Consider the following 23881-nt stretch of genomic DNA (forward strand, 5'->3'; position numbering starts at 1 on the left):
AAAAAACCCAAACCTATAAAAATCTGCATTTTCTGAGGAACCGGTCATCTAGGTTCCTTGCTATGGCTAGAAACCAAGAATTCTAACTGGCAAATTTGGGGGTTTTTTAAAAAATTCTTCCTGAAAATTAGAAAATCTGAAAGCACTTAGAAACTTTTGTAAGACCTACTTAAAAAAAAAAAAAGAAGAGCGTTCTCTAACCCAAAGCAGCTTCTAGTACAGTGATGGGAATACATCTATAGAAGTTAGGCAATTCTGGTAACAATCTGCATGTGAAAATCTTCATAGYGGGGAATGTGACACTGAACCTCTTTCACATGGGAATTTTGAGCACAAATTCTAACCAGTTTCCTTAACTAACCTGACATGTTGCTTCAGAGAGTTCTTATTTCAGCAAACTGCTTCTAACCAAAAATACCTTGCTGATTTTTTTCAGACAGATTCCTGCTGCACACATTGACTAAGAAGTCAAATTATTATATGACAAGCTTTAGCAAATGCTTATTAAAAAAAAGTCTTTACCACAAGCCCGACAGCCCCAGATTAATATAAAACATAATTATAAACTGATTTTATTAAACTAATTCAAAGTTCTGACTGGATTTTTTCATTGCACTTCAAACTACTTTCCTCCTCCAGCTAATTCTRCTGGGCAGGATGGGTTGAAATATCAATGTTGGGTTCATCCTTTAAATGATTCTGTTTGAAGGGAGACTTTCAAATCTGTTTGGAAGACATCTGATATAGCCAGAAATTCTCCTTTGAATTCAACAAGTTTTGGATCAAGCCTTTAATGTTCTGTTGGTTGCCTTCCAATGAAGGTGAACTGTAGGTGTTTCCATCAACAAGCCTCCCAGCAAAAGTCATCATGCATTTCCCATACAAATATGTAGAAAAAGGATCAGAGGGATAGTAACATAAATGTTGATAACATAACAAAAAAAAAAAAAAAGCAGAGGAAATATTTGTTATCCTTATTTATTTATTTAATAAAGAAACATAATAAACTTGAATTTTTCCAGGTACAAACAGCTTATTATGTCCTATGATATTGGCTGATATTCTCCTTGCTCTTTTCTTAGCTTGAGTGATTCATGTGGTAGCCTTTATTGARCAAATCAACAGAAAAAAATGGCAGCACTCACCATGCTTATAGACAGTGTGGGCCAACTATTGAGTTTGTGTCTTAAACTAAATCACTGCACTGGGAGGTTGTATCATGRCTCGATTGGGATCAGCATCTCCAGTAACAAAGATCTACAAGTGAGGTTATTTGACATTTTTTTGAGGGGAGTTCTGCATACCAAACAAAGATACCATTCCCTCTTCATCTCTAAAGAAATGTGCCACAGAACAATAGAAAACCCAATAGAAAACCGACCTTCCAGTTACAAAGGTTTTTGAAAGTAATTTACAATTCAGTTTTAGAAAGCTGCACTGTAAACATCTAGAGTTAAGACCCTCTTTCAGATTTTTTTTTTTTTTTTGCATTACGTTTTTTATTTTTTACAAGTTTTGGGTAAAAGACAGAACCACTTGCAATTGCATCMGTACTATAGGGTCTCACAGCAATGACACTAAAATGTTCAACTCAAGGGTGAAATGACCAAAGGAAGGGCTCTTCTCTAATACAATCAGTGACCAGCTAATTGTCTCTTTACATTGCATTCATTACTGGGCCTGACTCTTAATAAGAACAGTAGTTGAGTATTTTCCAATACAAGTTGCAAATAATTAAAATATTGTTAAAATAGCGTAGCTAACAACTCACTTCTGAGTGCAGGCTGTTTTCCTTGGGTTTCAAACAATTTACATCATACATGAAAAGAAATCACATGAGAATTGCTCCTTTTCCTCAGTATTTTTCCCTTCTTTTTTTTTTATTCTAAAGTTTTGAAAGGAAAATAATTTTGCTAGTTGTCAGCCAATAAATGCTTGTTCAGCAAGTAATGAATGTACTATTTTCTAATTAAACAGTTTCATTATAGGCAGCAGCTTGTTGCTAATGATCGATAAATCCCATTGAGGAGAAAACATTTCAATCAGTAAGTCGTGTCCTCTGAGTGTCAGCCACTCTATAAACTCACAAGGTACATATATATGTATAGATATACGTATGTGTGTGTATATATATATGCATATAAATATAAAAATCGCATACTCTTTCTGGGTGATATGTACAGTCAGAATAACATTACAGCATAAATACACAGGGAATCTGTATAAAGTTTCTCTAATTTGAGAAGCCTTGAGCAATTCTGTTTTTTTCTTGGGGAGGTGAGGGGTGGGGAGGGGGGAAGGAATAAAGAATGTTTTCACTTCAAGGAACAAAGAGTAGTCCCCTTAAGTTAGAATCTAATTACATACAAGATTTAAAGGCAACAAAATGCCCAGAGGAACAGCCCTATGTTATACACCATAGACATGGGGTTAAAAGGGCAAGAGAGCATGATTATAATAATACTTATATAATACGGTTCATTCCCTTATAGCACTTTGCAGTCAGAAAGTCTTACAACACCCCTGTGAGGTAGGTAAGTATTATTATTCCCATTTTACAGATGGGTAAACTGAGGCACAGATAGGTTAAATTATTTGCCTAAAAATCATGTAGTAAGAATCAGGAATAGACCCCAGGAATCCTGATGGCAAATCCTCTGAATTAACCGATAGACCACTCTCAAGTGAATGCCTGAGACACCTCTCAATGAATGGAGAGAAAATATTAGCCCATATTTACACAGATACATTGTCATCCTTTTGACACGTTGCCTTACATATTCTGACTTGTTTAGAGGACAGATAACAATGGCCATAGATAAACTTGACTTTAACATGTTGCTTTAATTCTCGTTGCCAACCCCATGTGGTTTATTGACTCCTTTACAATCTGGGATGTAACTAAATGTTAATGACAATACACCTTAAATACATTCTTGATATCTTTGCTTCTCCAAGGTGAAAAAGCACAATTACTCTTCCTTAAAGTGCAATGGCTCATTACAGAAATCTCAAGATTTTCCATGAAGTCCAACCAAACCCAAGTACAATCAGTCTGAAGGTGAAAAAGAAAGAACTTGTCTGTAATGATGGACACATCTCTATATTCCATAAATAATTTCTCACATTCTATCGAGGCTGAAAGATAATAAATAATAATCTATGTTAGCACGTAAAACCTCTAATACTTTTCTAAAGCCACACATCCACCTTTCACCCCATTGTCATTTCTTTGGCCTGAAGCTGAAGGACACATCAACTGTAAATATTACTTCGSCTACAGGAATGAGGATACATCTATTATCTAGTAGATTTTTTTTTACTGTTTCCTGTGTTTCTTGTCCTTCTCCAGAAATCTAACTGCACTGTCTGAGAAAACAAAAGATGGACCTTGAGTAAAAAAGATTCAAACCCTTAAAATCTATGTACAGATCCAGAGGCAATTCCCCTCCCGCCTTCTCGATCACGCTGAYGCAGCCGCTCTGCACGGCTCTGTTGGCTTTGATTTATTACTATTAGTTTTATTAGTAGTATTTTTTCGTTTTTTGTGTGTGTAACATTGATGCAGAGTTCCAAATAAGGCTGCTTAGCTCAGTGTTCCTGGGGAAAATGAAACCTATCCCACTACCTTAACGGAAACTTTGCCAGCCTAGATGGTGCTTTGGAGCACTACACACAAACGTGATGCACTACTTCTATGGTGAGTTTGATTGCGGATTTCAAAGCAGATTCTTGAAACATACTAAAAAATTAGTGCTTTTATTAACAGTTTTACAAACAGAATCCATTACTGTCTAGTTTCCTGAAGGATAGAACAAGTCATTTCTCTCATTATTTTGACATCATTTGCTTCTCATTTTTTTTTTCTTTTTGTGTGTGTGTGTTTCTGCTGATGTGCATTGCAAGTTCCAAGAGGGAGGACTTAGTGTAATCAACGGTTTAAATGTTGCTAATTTGATGCTCCAATTTGCAACAACTTTCCTCTTCAAGTGATGGGAATTCCACAAGTTCCTATTTCCTTGACTCAGAGTTCATMATGAAGAGTGTAAGGATCATTAATCTCCATGGAAAAAGAGACTTTTTTTAAGTAAAAAAATATCAAATATAATAAATTTATGAAAGACCATTCACAACATATACAGTAAGTGTTACATTTTGCTACAGCAGCTGTGATATTTTTTTTTTCTTTTTAGGATGCAAGGTCATACATCGCCATAAGTAAACACACTAATATGAGTAAGACCTTAAATGAATGTATACAGACAGGCTTTATCTGTGGATAGATATACACTGTGTTTACTGTTTTACAGTCTAGCCTATTCTTATTCACACCACTGATATAACAGCTGTGACCCTGCGGAGAATCTTCCTGTGCATATAGAAATATAAATATTGAGCCAAGTCAAAARGAGCAGGGTCAAAGGTTATATGACTTATTAGACTCCTGTAGTTAAGGGTAAAAACTCCATTGTTTCTTTTGCAACTAATTTTTAATAAGAAGGCTGCTTCAATCGTTGTGTAGTTACAGCATTACATTCTGTAAACAATGTTTTAAAGCATTCTAAACAAACATTTAAACAATTGATTCCTTATCCTTGTCRGGTGAGAGAAGACAATCTATGGCCTCATCGCTTTTGCTCACGTCCGTAATCTTTAGCTGGAGGTTTTCACTCGTGCCTCTGGTGACGCTGTCRTAGGATGGAGGGAAAGAGGTGGAGGACAGAGTTTCTGATTTGTCTATTGGCCTGCCATAGTTCTCGTTCATCATGAAYGCAATGAGACCCTCCTTCTCGGGCGCATCGTCCTCCAGGATGCTGCTCTCCAAAGTTCTGTGCCGGTACAGGTAGGATGCCTGCTTCATGGAGCGCCGGAACAAATGTCTCCTGTAGGCCCTCTGGATGACRATGGCGGAGACCTCCTCTTGTTTGCGCCTGAGAGTCGTTGTAATCGGCTCGTAAGAGATCTTAGACGGGTTCGCCGCCATGAACTTTTCTTCCATCTGTATTTTAAGGGCATCCATCTCTCCGGATTCTCCTAGCACCCTTTTTGTAAAAGCAAACAAAATATCCAAGCAATGGATCCTGTCTCCGCTGACCATGGGCAGGTCCATCGCTATGAGTTTGATTTTGTTTGGTTTCGCGATGCGCAAAGGTTCTGACAGCGCGTCTGCAAAGTCTGAAAGTGCAGAATACTCAATAAACTGAGTGGCTTCAGGGTCAAACTTCTCCCAGATTTCATAGAACATATCAAAATCATCCTCGCTTAGAGGCTCTGTACTTTCCTCAGTGGCTACACTGAAGTTCTCTAAAATAATGGCTATATACATGTTTACAACGATGAGAAATGATATAATGATATATGTAACAAAGAATAAAATCCCTACGGCAGGGCTTCCGCAGTCTCCCTTTGAACCATTTGCGTTGGGAAAGTTTGGGTCGCAGTGTGGTGGTCCAGTGTTTAAAATGGGGTTGAGAAGACCATCCCAGCCAGCTGAMGTCGTGATTTGGAAGAGACAGAGCATGCTGTTAGCAAAGGTTTGGAAGTTGAACATGTCATCAATCCCATGCTCCTTCTTCACGTAGGCAAAGTTAGCCATGCCAAAAATGGCATAAATGAACATGACCAGAAAGAGCAAGAGGCCAATGTTGAAYAGAGCAGGCAGGGACATCATTAAGGCAAACAGGAGAGTTCGAATTCCTTTGGCTCCCCGGATGAGTCTCAGGATCCGACCAATCCGAGCCAAACGAATGACTCTGAAGAGTGTGGGAGAGAAGAAATATTTCTGGATGATGTCAGAAAGTACGGTGCCTTGGAAAGAAAAGAGACAGACAGTGAGTTAGTGCATGGGAAATAATCCCAGGCTTTCCTTTAAAGCAATCAGTCAGGATTATTGAGAAAATAAATGGAAAGTTGCTCAGATCAGATGGCTCACAATAAAGGGAAGGCATTGTCATTTTTTCTTGTCCATTTAATCCATTCAAACTTGTGAGACTAGAAGCAGAGAATGGTAGTTGCAGCTTTATTAAGGGAAAGATTTTCCACTGGGAATAAGAAGCCAAGATCAACTCAGGACACAGATAGCTGCAGCTTTTGGCCATGACCCACCTGAGAAATTGATATTGAGTGAAGAYGGTCAGAATTTGTCTGATATGACAACATTTTTGTCTGTAAAATAGTGAGTCAGCACGGAAATGTGGATGTGTTGGGCCTGTTTTTATGAGCCACAACCAGAACAGTGCAGGTTTCTACTGTGTACCCACTTGGTTGCTTGCTTATAAATTTTTCTTGTTTTCCTGGTGGGCTGGGAGGGGACTGAGGTTGTACCAGCTAGGAGATGAGCTTGCACCCTGTACTGAACTCTTCCTGCAGGAGCAGAACACTTGATCCAAAAAGTGTGGCAGCAAGGAGCTGTGCTGTGCTCCTGTTTCCCACCAGGAAAAGCGCTCTTTGGGATGGCCCAAGGCCTCTGACACTGAAACAACCTGGCTGATCACAGGCMAGCTCTGGGACCAGCAACACCTGCAACTGCCTGCTATGGGCATATCCAGAGCATCCAACATCAAAGTTCTGGTGATGTGGCAGTGATGTTCCCTGGGCGAACCAAATCTGTGAAATCCGGGCTGTTGAAGGCCCCCAAAACACCAGCTCCTCTGTGGGCACCAGAGATCTGCACTGGGATCAGGTTCCCCAGTCCACTAGACAATGTTCAGAGCAGCAGGGGCACCAGCTGGTGAAATGTCTGTTTTCCTAGCATGACACTTTCTCATTCACCCATTGTCTCCCTCAGAATGGCAACTTTTTTTTTTTTTTTTTTTTTTTTTTTTAACAATTCTTGAATTTCTGAGCTTCTTTTGCTCACTGGATCAGTCGATCATCTTCCAGTTACTACTTTACTTCCACCTTTAATGAAAATTCTTTAGGTAGGGATTCAGAATCGTTTGACCTGCACTTCTGTAGCATCTAATATGTATCTCTGTTTGGGGCTGCAGAACACAAAATGGTACAAATTAACAATAAAACTGTGTTTTTCTGTTTTATTCCTTGGATATATAAAGGTGTGGAGCTCTAGTGACAACAAGGCTGAGAAAAGCCAGACTCACTGCCCTGCCCAAACCTGTTCTGAAGGACTATTTCATACTGTTTGTAATAAAAAAGAAATAACAAAGCAACAGCAATCCACATGTGCCCTTTTCACGTGGCTTTCTTAATTCTCTGTCTTTGGCTATTATGCAGAACTGGTGTTAAGGCCAGTTCATGTTTTATCACCATGAACCATTAAGTGTAAGTTTTGATAAACCTCCGAATTTTGCTGATCACACCAATTATTGCAAGGCAGTGGCTTGTTAGATTATAATTACATATTAAAAAAGTGATTAAATTCCCTGAGTTGAAAATGTATATTATTGCACCCTTTGACTTTGTCAATTAATTTTTCATCTGCCATTCTACCATTGGAGTTTGGGTGGAMATCCAGGGTCACCTACCTACGATGGACAGAATCACAACCACAAAGTCAAATATGTTCCAGCCGTTGGTGAAGTAGTAGTGTCGCAGAGCCAGCATTTTGAAGATGCACTCCCCAGTGAAGATGGCAACAAAAAGCATGTTGATTTTATGGAGGATGTTCACTTTCTCTTGACTTTGGTCATCCGTTTCCACCATCATGGTAACCATGTTAAGGCAGATGAGAATCATGATGGAGACATCGAAGGCTTGTTTTGAGACGACATCRAAAATAAAACCCTGGTATTTGTTCTGGGGGGAAGGATAAGTTTTAGTCAGGAAACTTGAAACTCAAGGTACTTTGAGCCAGGTCAAAATGATGATGCAATTGTCTCCTGATTAACCAAAATGTAGAGGAAAACAGACAATATCTGATTGGAACTTCATGAACTTAAAGACRGTGATGAATGGTTTTTTGATAGAGTTTTTAAACCCATTGACTCCTAATGCTTCATGAAACTACTGTAAACAAGACACTGGAGTGTGGCCATGAATTTATTCAGTGCAGGCAGGTGGCCACTGGCATATGTAAATAGCACACGTAAATTGGAATGTTAGTGCTGCAGAACAGTGGGAATTTTGTACCACAGGTCACTGAACTCTCAAATATTGTCCAAAATCAAAACATGTAATTACCAAGTGCCTTTCATCTGGGAACAACGAACCTACCTACACTGGAGAGTTGAATTGTGCTTATTCTATTAAATAAACATTCAGCTATTACACAAATTCAATGGAATTATGCTGTTCTTACCAGCGGCCTTGGGATTGGCTTTTGAGGTTTCTTAGATCCCAGCTTTTTCATTGCATTATAATACTTTTTCTGTTCTTCTGTCATGAAGATGTCCTGGCCACCTAAGTATAGGGTGAGAATAACACAATTATTTTGATAAAGACAGCTCCACCGCCCCCCCTCCAAAGCTCAAGGCTGAATCCTCCTCTATTTAATTTCCCTTTTAATGTTGTTTTCAGGTTGCACTGCTCAGAGGGATAGTGGTGTTTGTGCTGAGAGGACACCAGGCCAGCCTGTGCCCCTGTGTCAAAGTTTGTGCRAGAGATCCCCTCTGCCTGGAGCTGCTTTGCTGCTTTCTGTGGGGAATATAGTTCCCCATGCTATATTTTCAGGATGCTGATGCTCTGGGGCCTTTAGGGACTGCTATAGCTGTGCCTTTGTAAAAGTCCTGTAAGGTGGTTTCTGCAGCTGCTCTGTCACTGCTGATCCAAGGCTACGGWGGCAAAGCCTTTTCTGATAAATCTATTCCTTGGCTTGGTCCCTGCAGCAATCACAAGATGATGTGCAGCACATGCACTACTTATCTTTTTCTTTTGTTGGTTGAAATTGTCAATGATGACACCAATGAAGAGGTTCAAGGTGAAGAAAGACCCGAAGATGATGAAAATCACRAAGTAAAGGTACATGTATAAATTACATTCCCACTCAGGCTGCTCCTCACACTGCAAAGGGAAAAGGGAGAATGTGAAAATGACACCAGCTCTGCACGCATCAAAATATTGATGATAACTGTCCATTGGAAATAAAAATTATGAAATGTGAGAAAAATAGTGTGACTCCCAKGAGCAGAGTCAGTTCTTCTCAGTCTCTGGAGTTTGCTACTGGCACCTGCAATGTCATGGTCACTGCAGCAACACCTCACTGTCACCTCACCCACACACAGCTCCAGAATAAATCCTACAAAACATTCTCAGTCTGAATGGAGAAGGGGAAAAGAATCGATTTTCTGATTATCTTTAAACTTATATGAAATAATGATACTTATAAAAAACCAGAAATATAGTTGCAGTATAATTAAATTCTACTGAAAACCACTGTGTTTTTAAGTATTTTTTGTTTGTAATGAAGGGTGGAATTGAATAAGGTCTCTTATTCAAGAGAAAAATTGAGCAACACGGTCAGATAACCCCGAGTTATTCTGCCACATTTGGCAACAGTGCTCAGATTTGCCCCATCTGCTCCAGGTATTTAAATAGGGTGCCAGAAATTTAAATTCCTTAAATGCCATATTTTCTCATGGGTCATCCATGAGTTTCATTCAGCAGCAGGGAGGATACGTAAGTGTRCATGTAGTACCAGAATAATATCACTATCATGAGAGTGTTATGCAAAGGTTCTTCTCTGTCCCTACGGTGCCATGAGGTTTTTCCACCCCTTATTCCTCCCCTTAGGGCCTGACTTTTGCTCTAAATTCAGCCTGACAAATTCCTAGTGCCAGACAGCTTCCAATAAATGAACTGTAAGTGTAAACTTGTGCTGTTCCTTTAATATTATTAAAAGAGGGTAAGGAGACAATACTGCTTTCAATAAAAAGATGAACAAACCATGCATGGTGTAGCAAGGGAAATGTTTTGGTTTTTTTTTTTTTTATTTTATTTGTTGGACTTTAAGGAAACTTGAAATTTGGACAGGGTGCAGGTAAGAACTGAGCCATCACCAGTCTCCAGCACATCTCAAACCAGAGCTGGAAGTTCACACTACCCTCTTTCTCTGCCAGGAGCTTCTCCACACTCCTCCAGTGGAGCTGCTGGTTGCAGAAAAGACACCTAGACAAAGGTGAAKGTGTAGGGAGGGCTAAGTATTTGTCTCACAGGGGAATTCAATTTGAACCCAGCRTTTTTTCAAGACATGTTATTATCAAAAAGTGGAAAATATGGCAGGAAACAAGGAGAGGGGAAGAAACAGAGAGGACAATTCAGGTCTTTGGTAGACTCAGACTGACTCTGGAGGTGCCCCTGTGTGCTGGAGTTCKGCAGTAGGAATAGATAATTCAGTTGTAGGACTGAGGGCTATATTTATTTTAATTTCAGGGTCATTGTGTTTCAGTCACAGCTGTTTCARTCCAGCTGTGAAACTGTCCCAACCAAAGACAGGGACTGGCAACCTGCACCTGTTTTATTTTGTTGTGTTTATTGTCAAGCATCATCAATGCTGCAAAAGGCAATGGAAAAGGAAATTATTCATTTCCTTGCAGRGACTTACCTCTCTTGAATCYACTGCTGCATACATAATATCCATCCAGCCTTTAAATGTGGCCTGAAAAASATCCCACATAATACACAAGCATGTTAAATAAGTATATCCTGAAATGATGCCTYCATGATGAACTTTCAAAATGCAATGTTGAGCATGTGCTTCACAATTAATACATTGCCAATACTTTTAAAACAATATGTATCCTTATGYTCATTTAGATATTTAAATTCATTCCAGAATGGTTTTATCCTGGATTTTCCCACTTCTGTTTTTTGCTTTTCTTCACTTGTAAGGATAAAAGAGAGGTTTTTAGAAGAGATTTTAAGGAGAGAAAACATGACAATTAAATCTTTGAAAGTTCTGACCTTAAAAATTTCAAGTTACAAAGAGATACGGCTACACACAAAATTAAAAAACGCTGTCCTGCACAAGCCTTGGACCAGGTGAGATGGATCCATCCACATCCTACTGAAGTTTGGATTCTGCCCTCTTCTAAACCAGGGCAAATCACAACAGTGTTAAACCCCAGGCAGTCACATAAATCACAACCAATTTGAAAGAAGCAAAGGCAACCAACAYCTGCCATGAGCCCAGCCCTGGAAACTCAATCTGCTTTACTGTACAGATTTTCTTTTTATTAAGCTTTATTAAGTCAAGAGTTTTAATATATTTTAATAWAACTGTTTGAAGAAGGAAGGATTCCACAGAAGACAGGGCCTCTTACTGGACCCTTCAAAGCAGAAAGGGCAGTGACAGCACTCCTASGAGAAACACGTGGAAGTGATTTTTACTATTCTGCAGCAAACCCACAACTTTTTGATCCCATTATATGGCTCTTATTAGACACAGCCTGATGCCAAGCAYACCTGGCATTAGGTCTGACTGACCTAAGCCCCACTGATTTTATGTGGRCTCTCTGGGGTTGTTTCCCATTTGACTTCTGACCCATTTAGACCTGCCCTGAYTCTAAGTCAGTGTGAGCAGATAATGAGGCATTTTTAGATTTATTAATTTTATCAGATTTACATTGGTATGCATGAAAGACCTACACCTAATTTTTTTTACGACCAACTGACACTTGAATTTTTGTCCTGTTGTGCAGGCACACAATTCCTCTGGCTCATAGGCATTTGACCAGAGTTTCCTGGAAGGAGCAAAGGCATTTGAGTTAAGGTGAGCACATCCTGTGGTTTTAGAAATGCTCCACTATACACCATCATTACGTTAAGTCCTGAAAGCAATGATGCCTTCCCAAAGCCTTCTGAATGCTATTGAAAATGGAAAAAGGAAAATGTACAATACATGAATCAAATTTCTCATGGAAGYATATGTAAAATAATATTTGGAAGCTTGCACCTATTTTTATTTACTGCTTTAAAGAGATTAACCCACTCCCCCAAATCAGAACCCTTTGGAAAATCTCTTCTGTGGTGCTGTGTGTTAAAAACCACTTCAGATTAAAAATATCTACAGCAAGAATCAACTGTTGTATTAAAACAAATAATTATTTGAACCTGTCATGCTGATACTCCTTAAATATTCTAATATTTTCCCTTTTTTGCCACTCTCTTTCTAATCTGATGAACGATTTTTCTGGTTCCATTAAAGCTTTCAGCTCAAAGTGCTGTTCAGGAAGGGCGGCCAGGATGAAACAAGAAATCCTTTCCCTGTGGCAAAAAATGATATGATCTTAGCCTGTACTTTTCTCCCACTTGGGAGAAAATCTTTTCTCTTGAGAAGCTATTTTACCCCTCAGTGTGTACCACAGGCATGAGAGACTCTACTGCRAGGCACAGTGGTTTATAGTGATAAMGGATGATGAAGAGATCTGACAAAAATAAATATTAAGAGAATGAAGTGCTGTGATTTTCTGTTTTCCCCAGCTGTCCAGAAGCAAGAGAATCAAAAATCTGTGGGGTGTCTGGAAAGCTTCCCCAGACACTTCAACTGCAGAGAGTAAAAGATACTGAGAACGAAAGAAATATAACACTGAGAAAAGAAATTATTCATCTGGAATTAGTAACCACTTACACTCTGGATAAGAAAGTGACAAAAYCTTTATGGGAGTGTTTGTGATATTATCCTGTTTGGATGCTATCCAGAGAAACACCATTTTCTACTGAAACTGYCATGTGATGAGATTATCTACTGATAAACTCATCCTGGTATGRGATTACATTTCGTTATTTCATTGGGGGTTAGAGCAGCCATGCAGCAAATTAGTGGGGAGGAGGATAGGTGGGATGGCACTGGCTGCCCTCGAGTCAAATAGTGCCTCAAAGTAAACTAAGTCTTTCAACCTGGAAGATGTTGGGGTTTGGTTCTTATTTTTCTTTTTTCCTTTTCTCCTTTTCCTTTTCCTTTTCCTTTTCCTTTTCCTTTTTTCTCTTCCATTTTTTTCCTAGAAAAGGAAATTGCTCAATAAAAATGTCTGCTTTTGACAGCTGAAACACTGTTCTTCACATTGCTGAAACACTTCTTTAGTCATTACTGTTGATGAGAGAAAYTTCTGAACCCTAAACCAGGGATTTTTTGCACATTTTGCATCTACATTGACAGTAAAATCAGGCATTGMAGTTTACAGAATTGCAAGATGTTGTGTAACTCAGTATCTTTAGACACACACTGCTGCCTCATGAGCATTTTGTGTCTGATTTATGTGCTCAGTCAGGTCTTCAAACCTGGCATGAGGGATTGCTTTAACCCTGTAGCTCCTGCTTGCTGTGCTGGTCTAGGAGTGTTTCTGTTATCTTCCCATRCCTTATCCAGAACCCCAAAGTGACAGAGTTAATAGGACATATTCAATGATAAAAAGGATATAATCAATCTAAGTTAAATCTGTCGAAGAACTTTTCCAAACAAACCATGAACGACCACTTGTTCTCTGGGTATTCTTCGACAGATGGCTCAAATTTCGAAATACATTACAAMAAATAAGTTGAGGTGATAGCAGGATGGAAGGCAGGGATTATGGGAGGGAAATGCAAAWCTCCTACTGGAAATTAAAAACATTTCTTTGATCAGCTCAAATGCAGATTTATTGAACATAGGTGCTGTGATACTTCAAGCAAATAAAGAATACAGAAATGTRTTAGTGAAGCACTGGGTTGCAGCAAAACTTTTATCCTGATAGATTATGGTTTTAGGAGTGTTATATCAGCAGGAAAGTGAACCACCCTCCTTGCAAAAAGTTGTGTTAATAAAGATCTTTTCCTCCCCATGAATGAGGCATTCCTCATGCTGGCAGAGTGAGCAGATCAGTTCCCCCTGTTATTTCAGTAACCTGTTGTGGGACAACCTGGTTGTTCTCAGACTCACTAACTCAAAGTGGTGTCTTCAGGACAACATAATGGATCCCAATCAAGGCAGGAAAAAAAGCAGAAGATATCTGGGGCAAATTTCATGCAGTTCTCAACTACATTTTCAGAAAGCTTGYCTCTGGATAGAAGTACGTCCTAAAGTTTTCACAGTAGTAACTTTCATTTCTTTCAAATATGCTGCCGAAAAAGAGGGAAAATCAGGCAGACAGATTTGTTTTACACATTTCTATTTAGATTTGCCGACATTCAGGCATTCCAAAGGAACTTCAGAGTTGCTCATAGTTGTGCTGTGGCAGCTGAAAATGTCAGCAGTCAAAAGACAAGTCACACTTAAATGATCATGTTTTGGATCCCGGAGGGTTGGAACCCAAATGTTTATCTCCTCCTCACCCTGCTGTGCACAGGGATCCATGGAGGTGTCTGTCCAGGAGAGCTGGGCTGCCAGCTGAGCCTCTGCATTTCCCATGGGGAAATTGCTCATGAAATGTGATCCCTTATGGAGAATATTTGGTGAGGGGTGCCCAAAGCCCTGGCAAAGCAGATCCAGATGTTTGCGCCACTTCTCCGTGTGTGTGTGACCTTTTCACTTCATTGCCTGTGGTCAGCAGCAGACATAAGAGCTCCAGGGGCAGGACTAAAGCCAAAATCAATACCTTAATGGAATCTGACTCCCGCCCTTCCTCTGAAGAAGAAGAAGCTGCCACCTGCCATAGAAGCTGAGCTTGCTTCCTGCTGAAATGTTTGTCCAGCCTGGCCAGGCCCCACGTTTATAACACTTCTTTTGTACTATTGCAACTGGAAATCTACTTCTTTCCTTCCCAAAACAAGAGCACAGGTCTTAAAAAAACCTGCAGGGACATAAAACCCATTTTCAGCTGGAGAAGAGCAGTACTAAACCATTCTCTTCAAAATGTGTGCCAAGTCCTTATAACTTGTTCCTTCTGCCATCACTGATCCCAACAGCAGTGACTAGAAAAGACTGCTTTAGGATATTCCATATGCCATGCCAATTTGTGAAAAGTTGAAGATTTTCCAGAAAGCTGGAGTTTGAGCCTAATAAAAGAAATGGTGAAGGAATAGCTTCTAGTCTGATGGAGCTTTCCCYCACAAAAGTAGGCATTTGTTTTGTAGTCATGGAGGAATTAAGAGACTTCATGTAAGGCACAATATTTTAAACCTAGAAATTCTTGCTCAGCTAGATTGGATGTTTCAATTGAAGAGGAAGAAAACACCACATAGAACAGAAAATCTAATTAAAGACGTTCAAAGTGAAATAATCTACCCTGCACAGCTGAGCTGGATATCATAATCACACAAAAAAAGATAAAAGCTCTTGCTCTCAGCAAGTTTATGTCATGGAAAGAACCAAAAGTGGTTGTGCCCACTCCAATGTTTCTGCTTTTCAAAGGGTGTGAAAGCAAAGACTTTTGGCCAATGGGCAGAGGATCTCAGACTCCTCAAGTGTTTGTGTACCAGGAACAGCACACAGAAGAACAAAGATTTCCATGAGAAAGGATAATTGCTTCATGGAGCTGTTTCACGCATCTGTGACAGAGAAAACCAGATCTGGGAAAAAMCAGCTTGCTTCCTGAAGGGCTGTCAGATCCGATGGGGACCTGTGGGAGGCTCAGGCCCCCTTGGAAGGGCAGGAGGAGGCCCAGGACATTACCCTGCTCCATTGCAAAGGATGATTTTATATGTGACAGCTGAACTGAACTCACAACATGCCATTTTTTTTATCCCAGATACAAGGAATGCCATCACAGGTGTTTCAGGAGAGAAACCTCCCTGTCCAAAGATGTAGCAAGGAGCTTATTTTAGCTCTGCATGCAAAAAATGCAACACAGCAAACTCTCCAAGGGCACACCCTGCCCCTGTCATCACTCAGCTTCAGARCAAATTAGGAACAATGTAAATAAGMGTCACAATGACTACTTAAAGTGAGGAATATAGCCTATGGAATTGAAASACAAAGCAATTTGTCTAAAATCACCCAGCAGTCCAGCAGCAGAGCCTGGACAAGATGGAATCTCCTGTGGATCTATCCATTAGGTTGTCCTGTGTCAAAACACAGTGAATCTCGGCGCAAGCAATCTATTTATCCAGATTTTACATTTGATGGTGAAAAGGGTTGTAGAAATGGCTTCCTTCTCTCTTTATGGCTCAAATCTTGCCATCATCTTTGAACCTCAACAGTCCATTCTCTGATATGCTCTTGTCACCTTCCCAGAAAGGCTGGGCTGAGGGCAGTGTCAGCAGCMTGCTCACCACCATGACCCGTAGCTGGATTCAATCTGACTCATATTGGCAGGTGGACATGAGGTGAGGAACCAGAATGGGAGGTGCCAGGGTCCTTCTCAAAAATGGAAAGTGAGCAGAGGGCCATAAATTAACACTACATCTTTATTAACTACGGGGAAAATGAAGGTACTACAACTTCATTTTTCCCCAGCAGGATATAGTGGAATCCCAGGCTGTTCAGGAAGGCCAGTGCCCTCTGTCTGAATGAACAGTCTTTCCTGGACCACAGATTTCTTTCTGGAACTGAACTTTGCTTTGGATTGCAGTATTGACAAAATGGTCTTTAGTTCACCTCAGTAGCCCAATCCCCTCCCAGAGCCCTGTAKGCAGCAGAAACTCAAATTAAACCCAGAAACTGCCATAAAATCTCTAGACTAAGTTAATATGCAAAACRTTATTTGTTTTCACTTGAGGAAATGCATTGTCCTGATGGATAAGGGTGAAAATCCCAGAAAAGCCCTTTACACTGATKGTTTCAGTGAGAACAAACCACATCAGTTTCTGGTGGCCACACTTACCACTTGCAGCAGAGCCAGGTACCCAGCACCAACATTATCGAAGTTAACTTTAACTTTTGTCCAGTAAAATGTGCCCGACACATTGTAGAGTATGCAGTCACTCATGTTGTTGATAATTTTAGAGTCCAAAGGCATATCTCCTTCTGTCTTATTAATGCACTTCCCAAACTTCCCAGCAAACAGATTCACCCCCATGATGCTGAAGATGAGCCAGAAGATGAGGCAGACGAGCAGGACGTTCATGATGGAAGGGATGGCTCCCACAAGCGCATTGACAACCACCTTGGGGGAAACAGGAGAGGAAAAACAGAATTAAAGTCAGCATTTGCATAGACACTTCACTAAAAAGTCAATGTGCACCCTTGATTAATGATCTGAGCCCTCCCATGGTGAAAAGTGGATACACACTGACCCTACCTAAGGAGCCAAACCACCACCAAAGGCTTCAGACATTAATATTTTTTCCCTTTGGTAATCAAAGAAYAAATCTGTTGGCATCCCACCCAAAGGATGACGATTTTCAAGAGGTATCTCTGAATTCAGAAGTCATCTTGACCTCTCAAATCTTTCTGGATAGTACACTTCAGTGAAACTATCATGATAATATGATTAACTGGAAATAGCTGGGGTGCACTACAGTGACTCAAAATAGAGAGAAAAAAAAAAACATTTCTGGAATCTTTGACTCCACTCAGGCCTCTGTAGCCAGTGGGTTGTGAACTGTAGCTGTGATAAATTTTGATTAATTAAATAATAACAGATTGAGACCTACTAACTAAGCCAGCTTCCCCTATCTGATCAGTATGCATGATTAAAACAACAAAATCATTCTAATTTAACAAAAAAAATCATTACTTTTTTTCCTGCGTCATGTTGTAAAATTCCTACACATTAACTCAGGCACGGCTGTAAACTTCTGCATAAAATCATACATTAACATACAAAGCGGAAGGAGCTTTTAGGGTGTGTGAATGATGGCACTGGAAATGGACACCATTCAGAAGCCAAACAAAAAAACCAAATCCTCAGAACATCCTCAGACCCTCCACAGCTGCCAGGTTTGGATGCAGCACTGAAATACCACCACATCAACCAGGCAAGGGGCACATAACTTACAATTTGAGCACTGTCAAGGTTTAATGTGGTTAAGATACCTGTGCATGTTCAACTTGACACTAAAAAATCAGAGAAATGCAGAGTATCCTGAGCTTCAAGGCTCCCACAAGGATCATGGATTCCAACTCCCAATCCTACACGGTCATAACATGCAAGACATTTTCTGAGGGAAGAACACTATCTCAAAATGCTGTTTCTCCCCTCCTAGGCCAGGTTTCTCCATGTTCACCGCCTTTGGAGATGCTGCTTTTGCACAGTCCAGGCAATGCTGCCYCCCAGCACTGTTACCCACACCAGCCCCACAACCTGAATTTGTCTCCATCCCTGTCTCATGCTTTGGAGATTAAAATCTGGTGGGCGGCCACTCAGCTCATCCTCTTCTCCATCTATGTTTCTGAAACTGAGACAAGGTGATATTGATCCATAAAAATTAAACTTTATTCAATTGGTGAATTTGATTATGGGAAATGTCAGCTCTTCTTTTTTCTTGTGTTAATGTCCAATTTTCTGACAAGCTAATAACATAACATTCACTTCTCCATCATTTTTGCATTGCTGCGGAAGAAAAATACCCGGAGGAGTGAAATGGTTTTCATGCATGTGTAGCAGCAGCTTCCTCTACAGCACACAATACAAAATTATGTAGATCTTCCAAAACTCGGATTTATATTTTGTGCATTTATGAATGAAGCTGATTTTCACACAGGAAAAGCTGTTTGACCAATTGTTTTGTTTTGTTTTTCTTTTTCTGTATAGGCCCATTCCTGATGTCTTTTCTTGGTTTTGCTTTTTTTTTTTTTTTTTTTTTTTTTTTTTTTTTTTTTTTTTTTTTTTTTTTTTTTTTTGGATGTCAATCAATTCCTAACCTCATCATTTTTAGACCAAATTCACCGTGTTAACCAGAATGCCAAATAATTTCCAAATCAAGGGCTTGTTTGGATATAACCTTGGCTCTTGTCAGAGTAGCTTTCATTTGCTTCCCTGCACAACAGCRTTTTTGTTCAGTTTTAACCCATTCCAGCACCAAATCGCTGCAGCTGAGTTCCTTGTGCTGCCGAACCCCCAGACCTTGTGACAGGACACAGACACCCAGGTTTCAGCAGCACAAGTGATGGCCATGCCCACATCCTGCTTTTCCCCTTCTGCTGAGTAATGTTCAGTGGCTTGTAGATAACAAAACACGACATGAGGCTGGAGCAAATCCTGCAACACCTCCCTGAATGGATTATTAACAGGGGCATTCATTGTCCTCTCACTGCTCTGCTCTCACACCAGTGTGATGCCATTGGGTCTGGTGGAAGAATTCTTGTTTTGCATTGAGGCAAGTGAGAGGAAAACCTGGATACCTAAAGGCAGGGTATCACCATAAATTCATGTTAAAAGTTCRGCTGCAAACCTTGCCATGGAAAGGGATGAATTTCTGCTGCACTTTGGAATAGCAACATATGCAGCCACATGTAAGAAAAGATTTTATAGCTGTTGGTTTCCATCAATACATTTACAACGAAACTGATGCCTTAGGATTTTTAGTTTCTATATTTTCATGTATCTGTATTCTTGTTGTTCTCTAGTACAGCGCTAAAACTACTGCCCTCCCATCTTAGGACAAAACAATTCCTCTYTGAGCCTGAATCCAAGGACACCTCGCTGCCTTGGAGCCGCAAAGTAAGGAAACAACAGTGAATTGGGGGGAGCAAGYTTGGGGTGGTTGGTATCATCACCTGAAAGTATCTTTGGGGAATTGAGGCCCAATATGTTAATGAGACAGAACTTATAAAAGGTGAAGATCTCGTGACTCAGAGTCCATTTTGGGTGTAGCCTCAGGAGGAGGCTTTGTCTGCCCTTAATGTACCYGTACGCCTGTATTAAAGTTATCTGTTTTTATTATCTTAATTTTTTGTCTCACCTCTGTTACAGGTAAGCCTTGTTTTAGGCATCAAAACAACCTTCCAGGTGACTTTTTAGSGCCAGCCTAGAAACTGAGCCACCCTCTGCCCTAACCCGGATTGGTACAATCTATAACCTGTGTTTGATCCCCAGCTCTCCTGATCTCTCAGGCCACCWCCTCARCCAAAGCTGATTCAGATTTTTAATCCAGAAATTGACTTGCATGATTTAATCCTCCCTTTGCTCTGAGAGAGCCCATCAGACTCCTCGCAGTGGTTTCAGGCCCAGACTATAACTCCCAGTGAAGCTCAGGCACAGCTTTTGCAAAGACATCTAATTTACAGTGTCATGATGTCAAATAACGGAGAAAAAAAATGTATTATTAGATAATCTGTTCCTGGTGCCCTTTGTCCTCAGTGTTAGAAACAGCTGCTGCATTTTTAGGTGGAATTTGTTGAACTCGAGGCATCTGCTGTGAGTTGTTTTCTCCTATCACTGCCATCTTCACTGGGGGTGAGTTACCACTGCACAGTGATCTGGGTAATTAAAAAAATCAGAGCTTCTTTGTAGCTGTCATGGTTCCTTCAGATTTTTAATCACACTCGTAGTTCTCTGCAGAGGCTTTCCCATTTTTAAACACCCCCTTTCCAGCACTTCTATGGAATTCCAGTGTTGAAGCACTGCACTGTCCCTCTGCTTGCTGGGTAATTTTTCTGCATATTCAGGGATTCTCCTCATTTGTCAGACCTGCCCAAAAGCCTGTGTCCCACTGAACAGTCATCCTGATCCCTGTGTCTTTCTCAGCAGTTGTTTTCCAAGGAACATCCCCCAGAATGATCCACATTCCTCCTCTCGAGGTAGACCATGTATGTGGTTTTATTAAAACATGTGTTGCACAGTAGATTTATTTTTCACTGGGCTCCAGATCAGCCAGCATAATTCCYTTATCTGTAATTTTACTTGCACTCATTTTGAGTATTGCCAGCAAAGATTTTATATTTTCTTCCAGCTGCTGTTAAAGTACAGATTAAAAACAGTTCTCCTTCTGAACAATCCCTCACCCTGAGAAGCTCATCACCAAATTTACAATGTGGCCACTCTTCACAATTAGTTTTTGAGCTCCATCACCCATTTTAAAATGTGTTTACTTGTCCTGGTACAAAGCTCATGTTTTCATCACAATGTCCTGTGGTATCAGATTCCTCCCTGAAATCCAAGGATTCTGTATCAGCACAGTTACCGTCATCAGAGTAATTTTGTAATCAAATCAAAGGCCCATATCGGTTTTACAAGAACTATTCCCATGAAATCATGCTAACAAGCATTAATTATGCCATTTCTTTCCTGCACGTATCTTGTAGCAGTCTCACCGTGACTTTGCCTGGTATCATTTTCTCATTAAATGGTCTGTCATCATCCCCCTCATCCTTCTAAAATACTGCAATAACCTCCCTTGCAGGGAAGTGCCACCTCTGAAATAATTCCCTGATGGGCAACAAATGAGGAGACAAGAGAGATGTCATTATTTGAGACAGGCAGATCTAAGCTATTTTATTCTGGGCTCGTGTGTGGAAAATCTCTGGGTCTAAATTAACTGCCAGGCGGGATCCTGGTCTTTCTAGGGCCTCTTTGGGGGATTGAGGGGCAGGATGGCACCAGTTCATCTTCATTTTGCAGACATCTCATAGCATGGGAACTGCTGAGACTTGTGTCAGACTTGCATAGATTTCCTTGAAGATAAGGAAAARCTGAGGTGATGGCAGCAGGTCCTCTTGGGCACCCAAGTGCTACTCTGTGCCTTTGTCTCAGAGACAATTGTTTCCAAAATTTAGGCACAGCATCAATTAAATAAGGCTCTCACTGCATTGTAAATGAAAACTTTCTTGCTCCTGTTCTGGCCCTGCAGAGATGTTTCAGATATTCAAGAAAAAGCATTATAATAAAGCAAACTATTATTATTTTCTCGCTGTCAGTGTTTGCTTCTCAACATTATCATTATTTAATCCATCACTGCGCTGGCAATTTTCCTGTGCATTTTGGAGCATATGAACTCCTAATAATGAAAGGTCTAACTGTCCCTAGTCTTGTTAAGCGTGGTTAGACAAACTAAAACTAAAATGATTTGCTTTTCCAATAGCACGTATTCTCAATTATACTTTATCATGGTTTACAAGCTAATTCACCACCTCTGATAGTTCAGAACGGCTGAATATATTTCAACTGCAGCAATAGTACAGGAAAGAAAAGGGATATTGACTCAGGGACCAGGGRGCCTGGGAGAATGAGCGTGTTGGGAAGGAAATTTGCTGTGCTGATCCATGGTAAGATCTTCACCAAGCCAGCCTCTTGCTRTTCTCAGAGAGAAATGAGGAAATTGTCATGTTATTTTTTTCTGATTTTACTAATGCTTTTCTGATGTTCTTGGCTCATCTCCCCACTGTTACTCAGGCTTGAATCCAATTTAGTTAAACTGATGTGAAGTCATGAGTAAACAATCCTATGCCAGCTTAGAACATGCCGAGTTTTGCTTGGATTTGTAAATCCACCAGTAAAAGCTAAGCCTTCATAAGCCAGATCTAAACTGATTTGAGAGAATTTGTGCACAAATCATTCTGGTAGTTAAACCAGTGYTTTTGTTAATACTGAATACTGAAATAGTTCAATTTCTGAACATTTAATAAAGACTTGGAGTGAGGTCATCAGATGACAACAGTGAGAGCTTTAATTCATGTCAGCGGTGCAACATCACTTTGTGTCTTTGCAGTTTGCTTTTATTTGGTCAATTACCTGAAAAATATTGCCTGACTTTGCTGGAAAGTTTGTGGTGAACCAAATTCAGGTTTGGGTGCCTGGAAGAACAGATCCTTTTGAAACCTTTTGTCTTAGTAGTAAACAGAGATGGGCTGCAGCAATACTTGCCTCATCTTCATCCACAAAAATAGTGTGACTTAACTTATCACAAAATCTTTGGAACAAAGCATTGGATTCCCAATTCTGGTCATCCACAGAAGAGGAAAAGAATGGATTTGGGGTTTTCCTAAGTTGCTGTATCACCACATTTCCCAGCTCATTTAAATTTTTAGGTTCTCCAGCCTTCAGTCTCTTGCTGTGAGAGCATTGCAATGAGAACAGTTCATTGCTGGGAGCTCAGGGCATGAAATACACATTTCAGTCACTGATGATTCGGACCAAAATTTTGTCTACAGGAAAGCTTTACCCTGAATATTCATCATTGTGAAACATGTAGCATTTTCCTTGGCCTTGCAGAGAGATTTGGGATCATCGGTGTAATTTGTTTGACACGAATTTTTGCTACAAATTTGCTTTACCTTGCTGTGCAATATGCAAGATTAGCAGTAGCCTCAGCTCATACAGAGCACAGCTGTCACCACCTGCAAGTCATGCACAGTGTGAGGAATTAAATAAAGTGCTTATCTAGACAATAATTGATTCATGTTAGCAGGTAGGCTTCACAAACAAACAGGTATGCTGCAGGAATACAGCCACGGTGGCAAAGGAATGCAGACGGGAAAGAGACGGATGCACGAGATGGAGCAACAAGCACAAGCTGCATGGTTTTAATGTTAATACTGACATTCCTCATTTAAACTGCAATCTGCTCAAAGGAAAAAAAAAAGTAGTCTGTTCATTTGCTTTCCCTATCTTTAGCATTTCTGATTTTTGCTTTAATTATTAGCGAAAAAGTCCTTAAGAACTTTCTAGTCAATCCCATTTTACTGCATGTCAAAACCAGGGAGCAAACTTTCTCATGGCTGTTCCCCTGATAAACCTCATAATTGAGAAGTAATTGACAGCCAGATGCTCCCTTGTCCAAAAAGCTGTTTTTTAAGGCATAGCATGACAAGTTAGGCAGCAGGATTAGTTTATCACTAAACCCACACAAGGATGAAGATGTAATGATACAACTGCAGACAAGAGCAAGGAGGGATTTCTGGCTTTGCTGATTTGATCAAAAAACTATCATTAATTTCCTTTGACTGACAAAATCAAGACAAAACCACGTGCAACCGTTCCCTGTTACACCTTGGTGTCACACACTGAGCTTTGATTGATGCTTTGTGCTCTCTTACCCTCATCCCTTCAAACCGTGACAGTGCTCTCAGTGGCCGCAGGGCTCGGAGCGTCCTCAGGGATTTGATGGGACCCATCTCGGAGTATCCAAGAGTGTTGGCAACGAGGCTGATCAAAGAGACCTGCATGGAGACACAAGGCAAAAATTGAGTCTG

General features: G+C 40.2%; 1 protein-coding gene across 1 annotated transcript in view; it reads right to left on the reverse strand.

The window, feature by feature from the left end:
• Positions 1-982: 982 nt before the first annotated feature.
• Positions 983-23881, reverse strand: part of LOC130573159 (sodium channel protein type 5 subunit alpha-like) — a 213436-nt gene continuing 190537 nt past the window's right edge. The window contains exons 22-28 of the mRNA XM_057365412.1: positions 23726-23848; positions 16632-16913; positions 10499-10552; positions 8817-8958; positions 8258-8358; positions 7485-7755; positions 983-5808 (exon numbers count right to left, since the gene is read on the reverse strand). Coding sequence (XP_057221395.1) covers positions 4574-5808; positions 7485-7755; positions 8258-8358; positions 8817-8958; positions 10499-10552; positions 16632-16913; positions 23726-23848 — 2208 coding nt within the window. The 3' untranslated portion in view covers positions 983-4573. The remainder of the gene's footprint in view (positions 5809-7484; positions 7756-8257; positions 8359-8816; positions 8959-10498; positions 10553-16631; positions 16914-23725; positions 23849-23881) is intronic.

The sequence above is a fragment of the Malurus melanocephalus genome, unplaced genomic scaffold (assembly GCF_030028575.1).
Source record: "Malurus melanocephalus ecotype Western Australia unplaced genomic scaffold, MMel_1.1 scaffold_52, whole genome shotgun sequence".
In the NCBI taxonomy this organism is placed as follows: Eukaryota; Metazoa; Chordata; class Aves; order Passeriformes; family Maluridae; genus Malurus; species Malurus melanocephalus.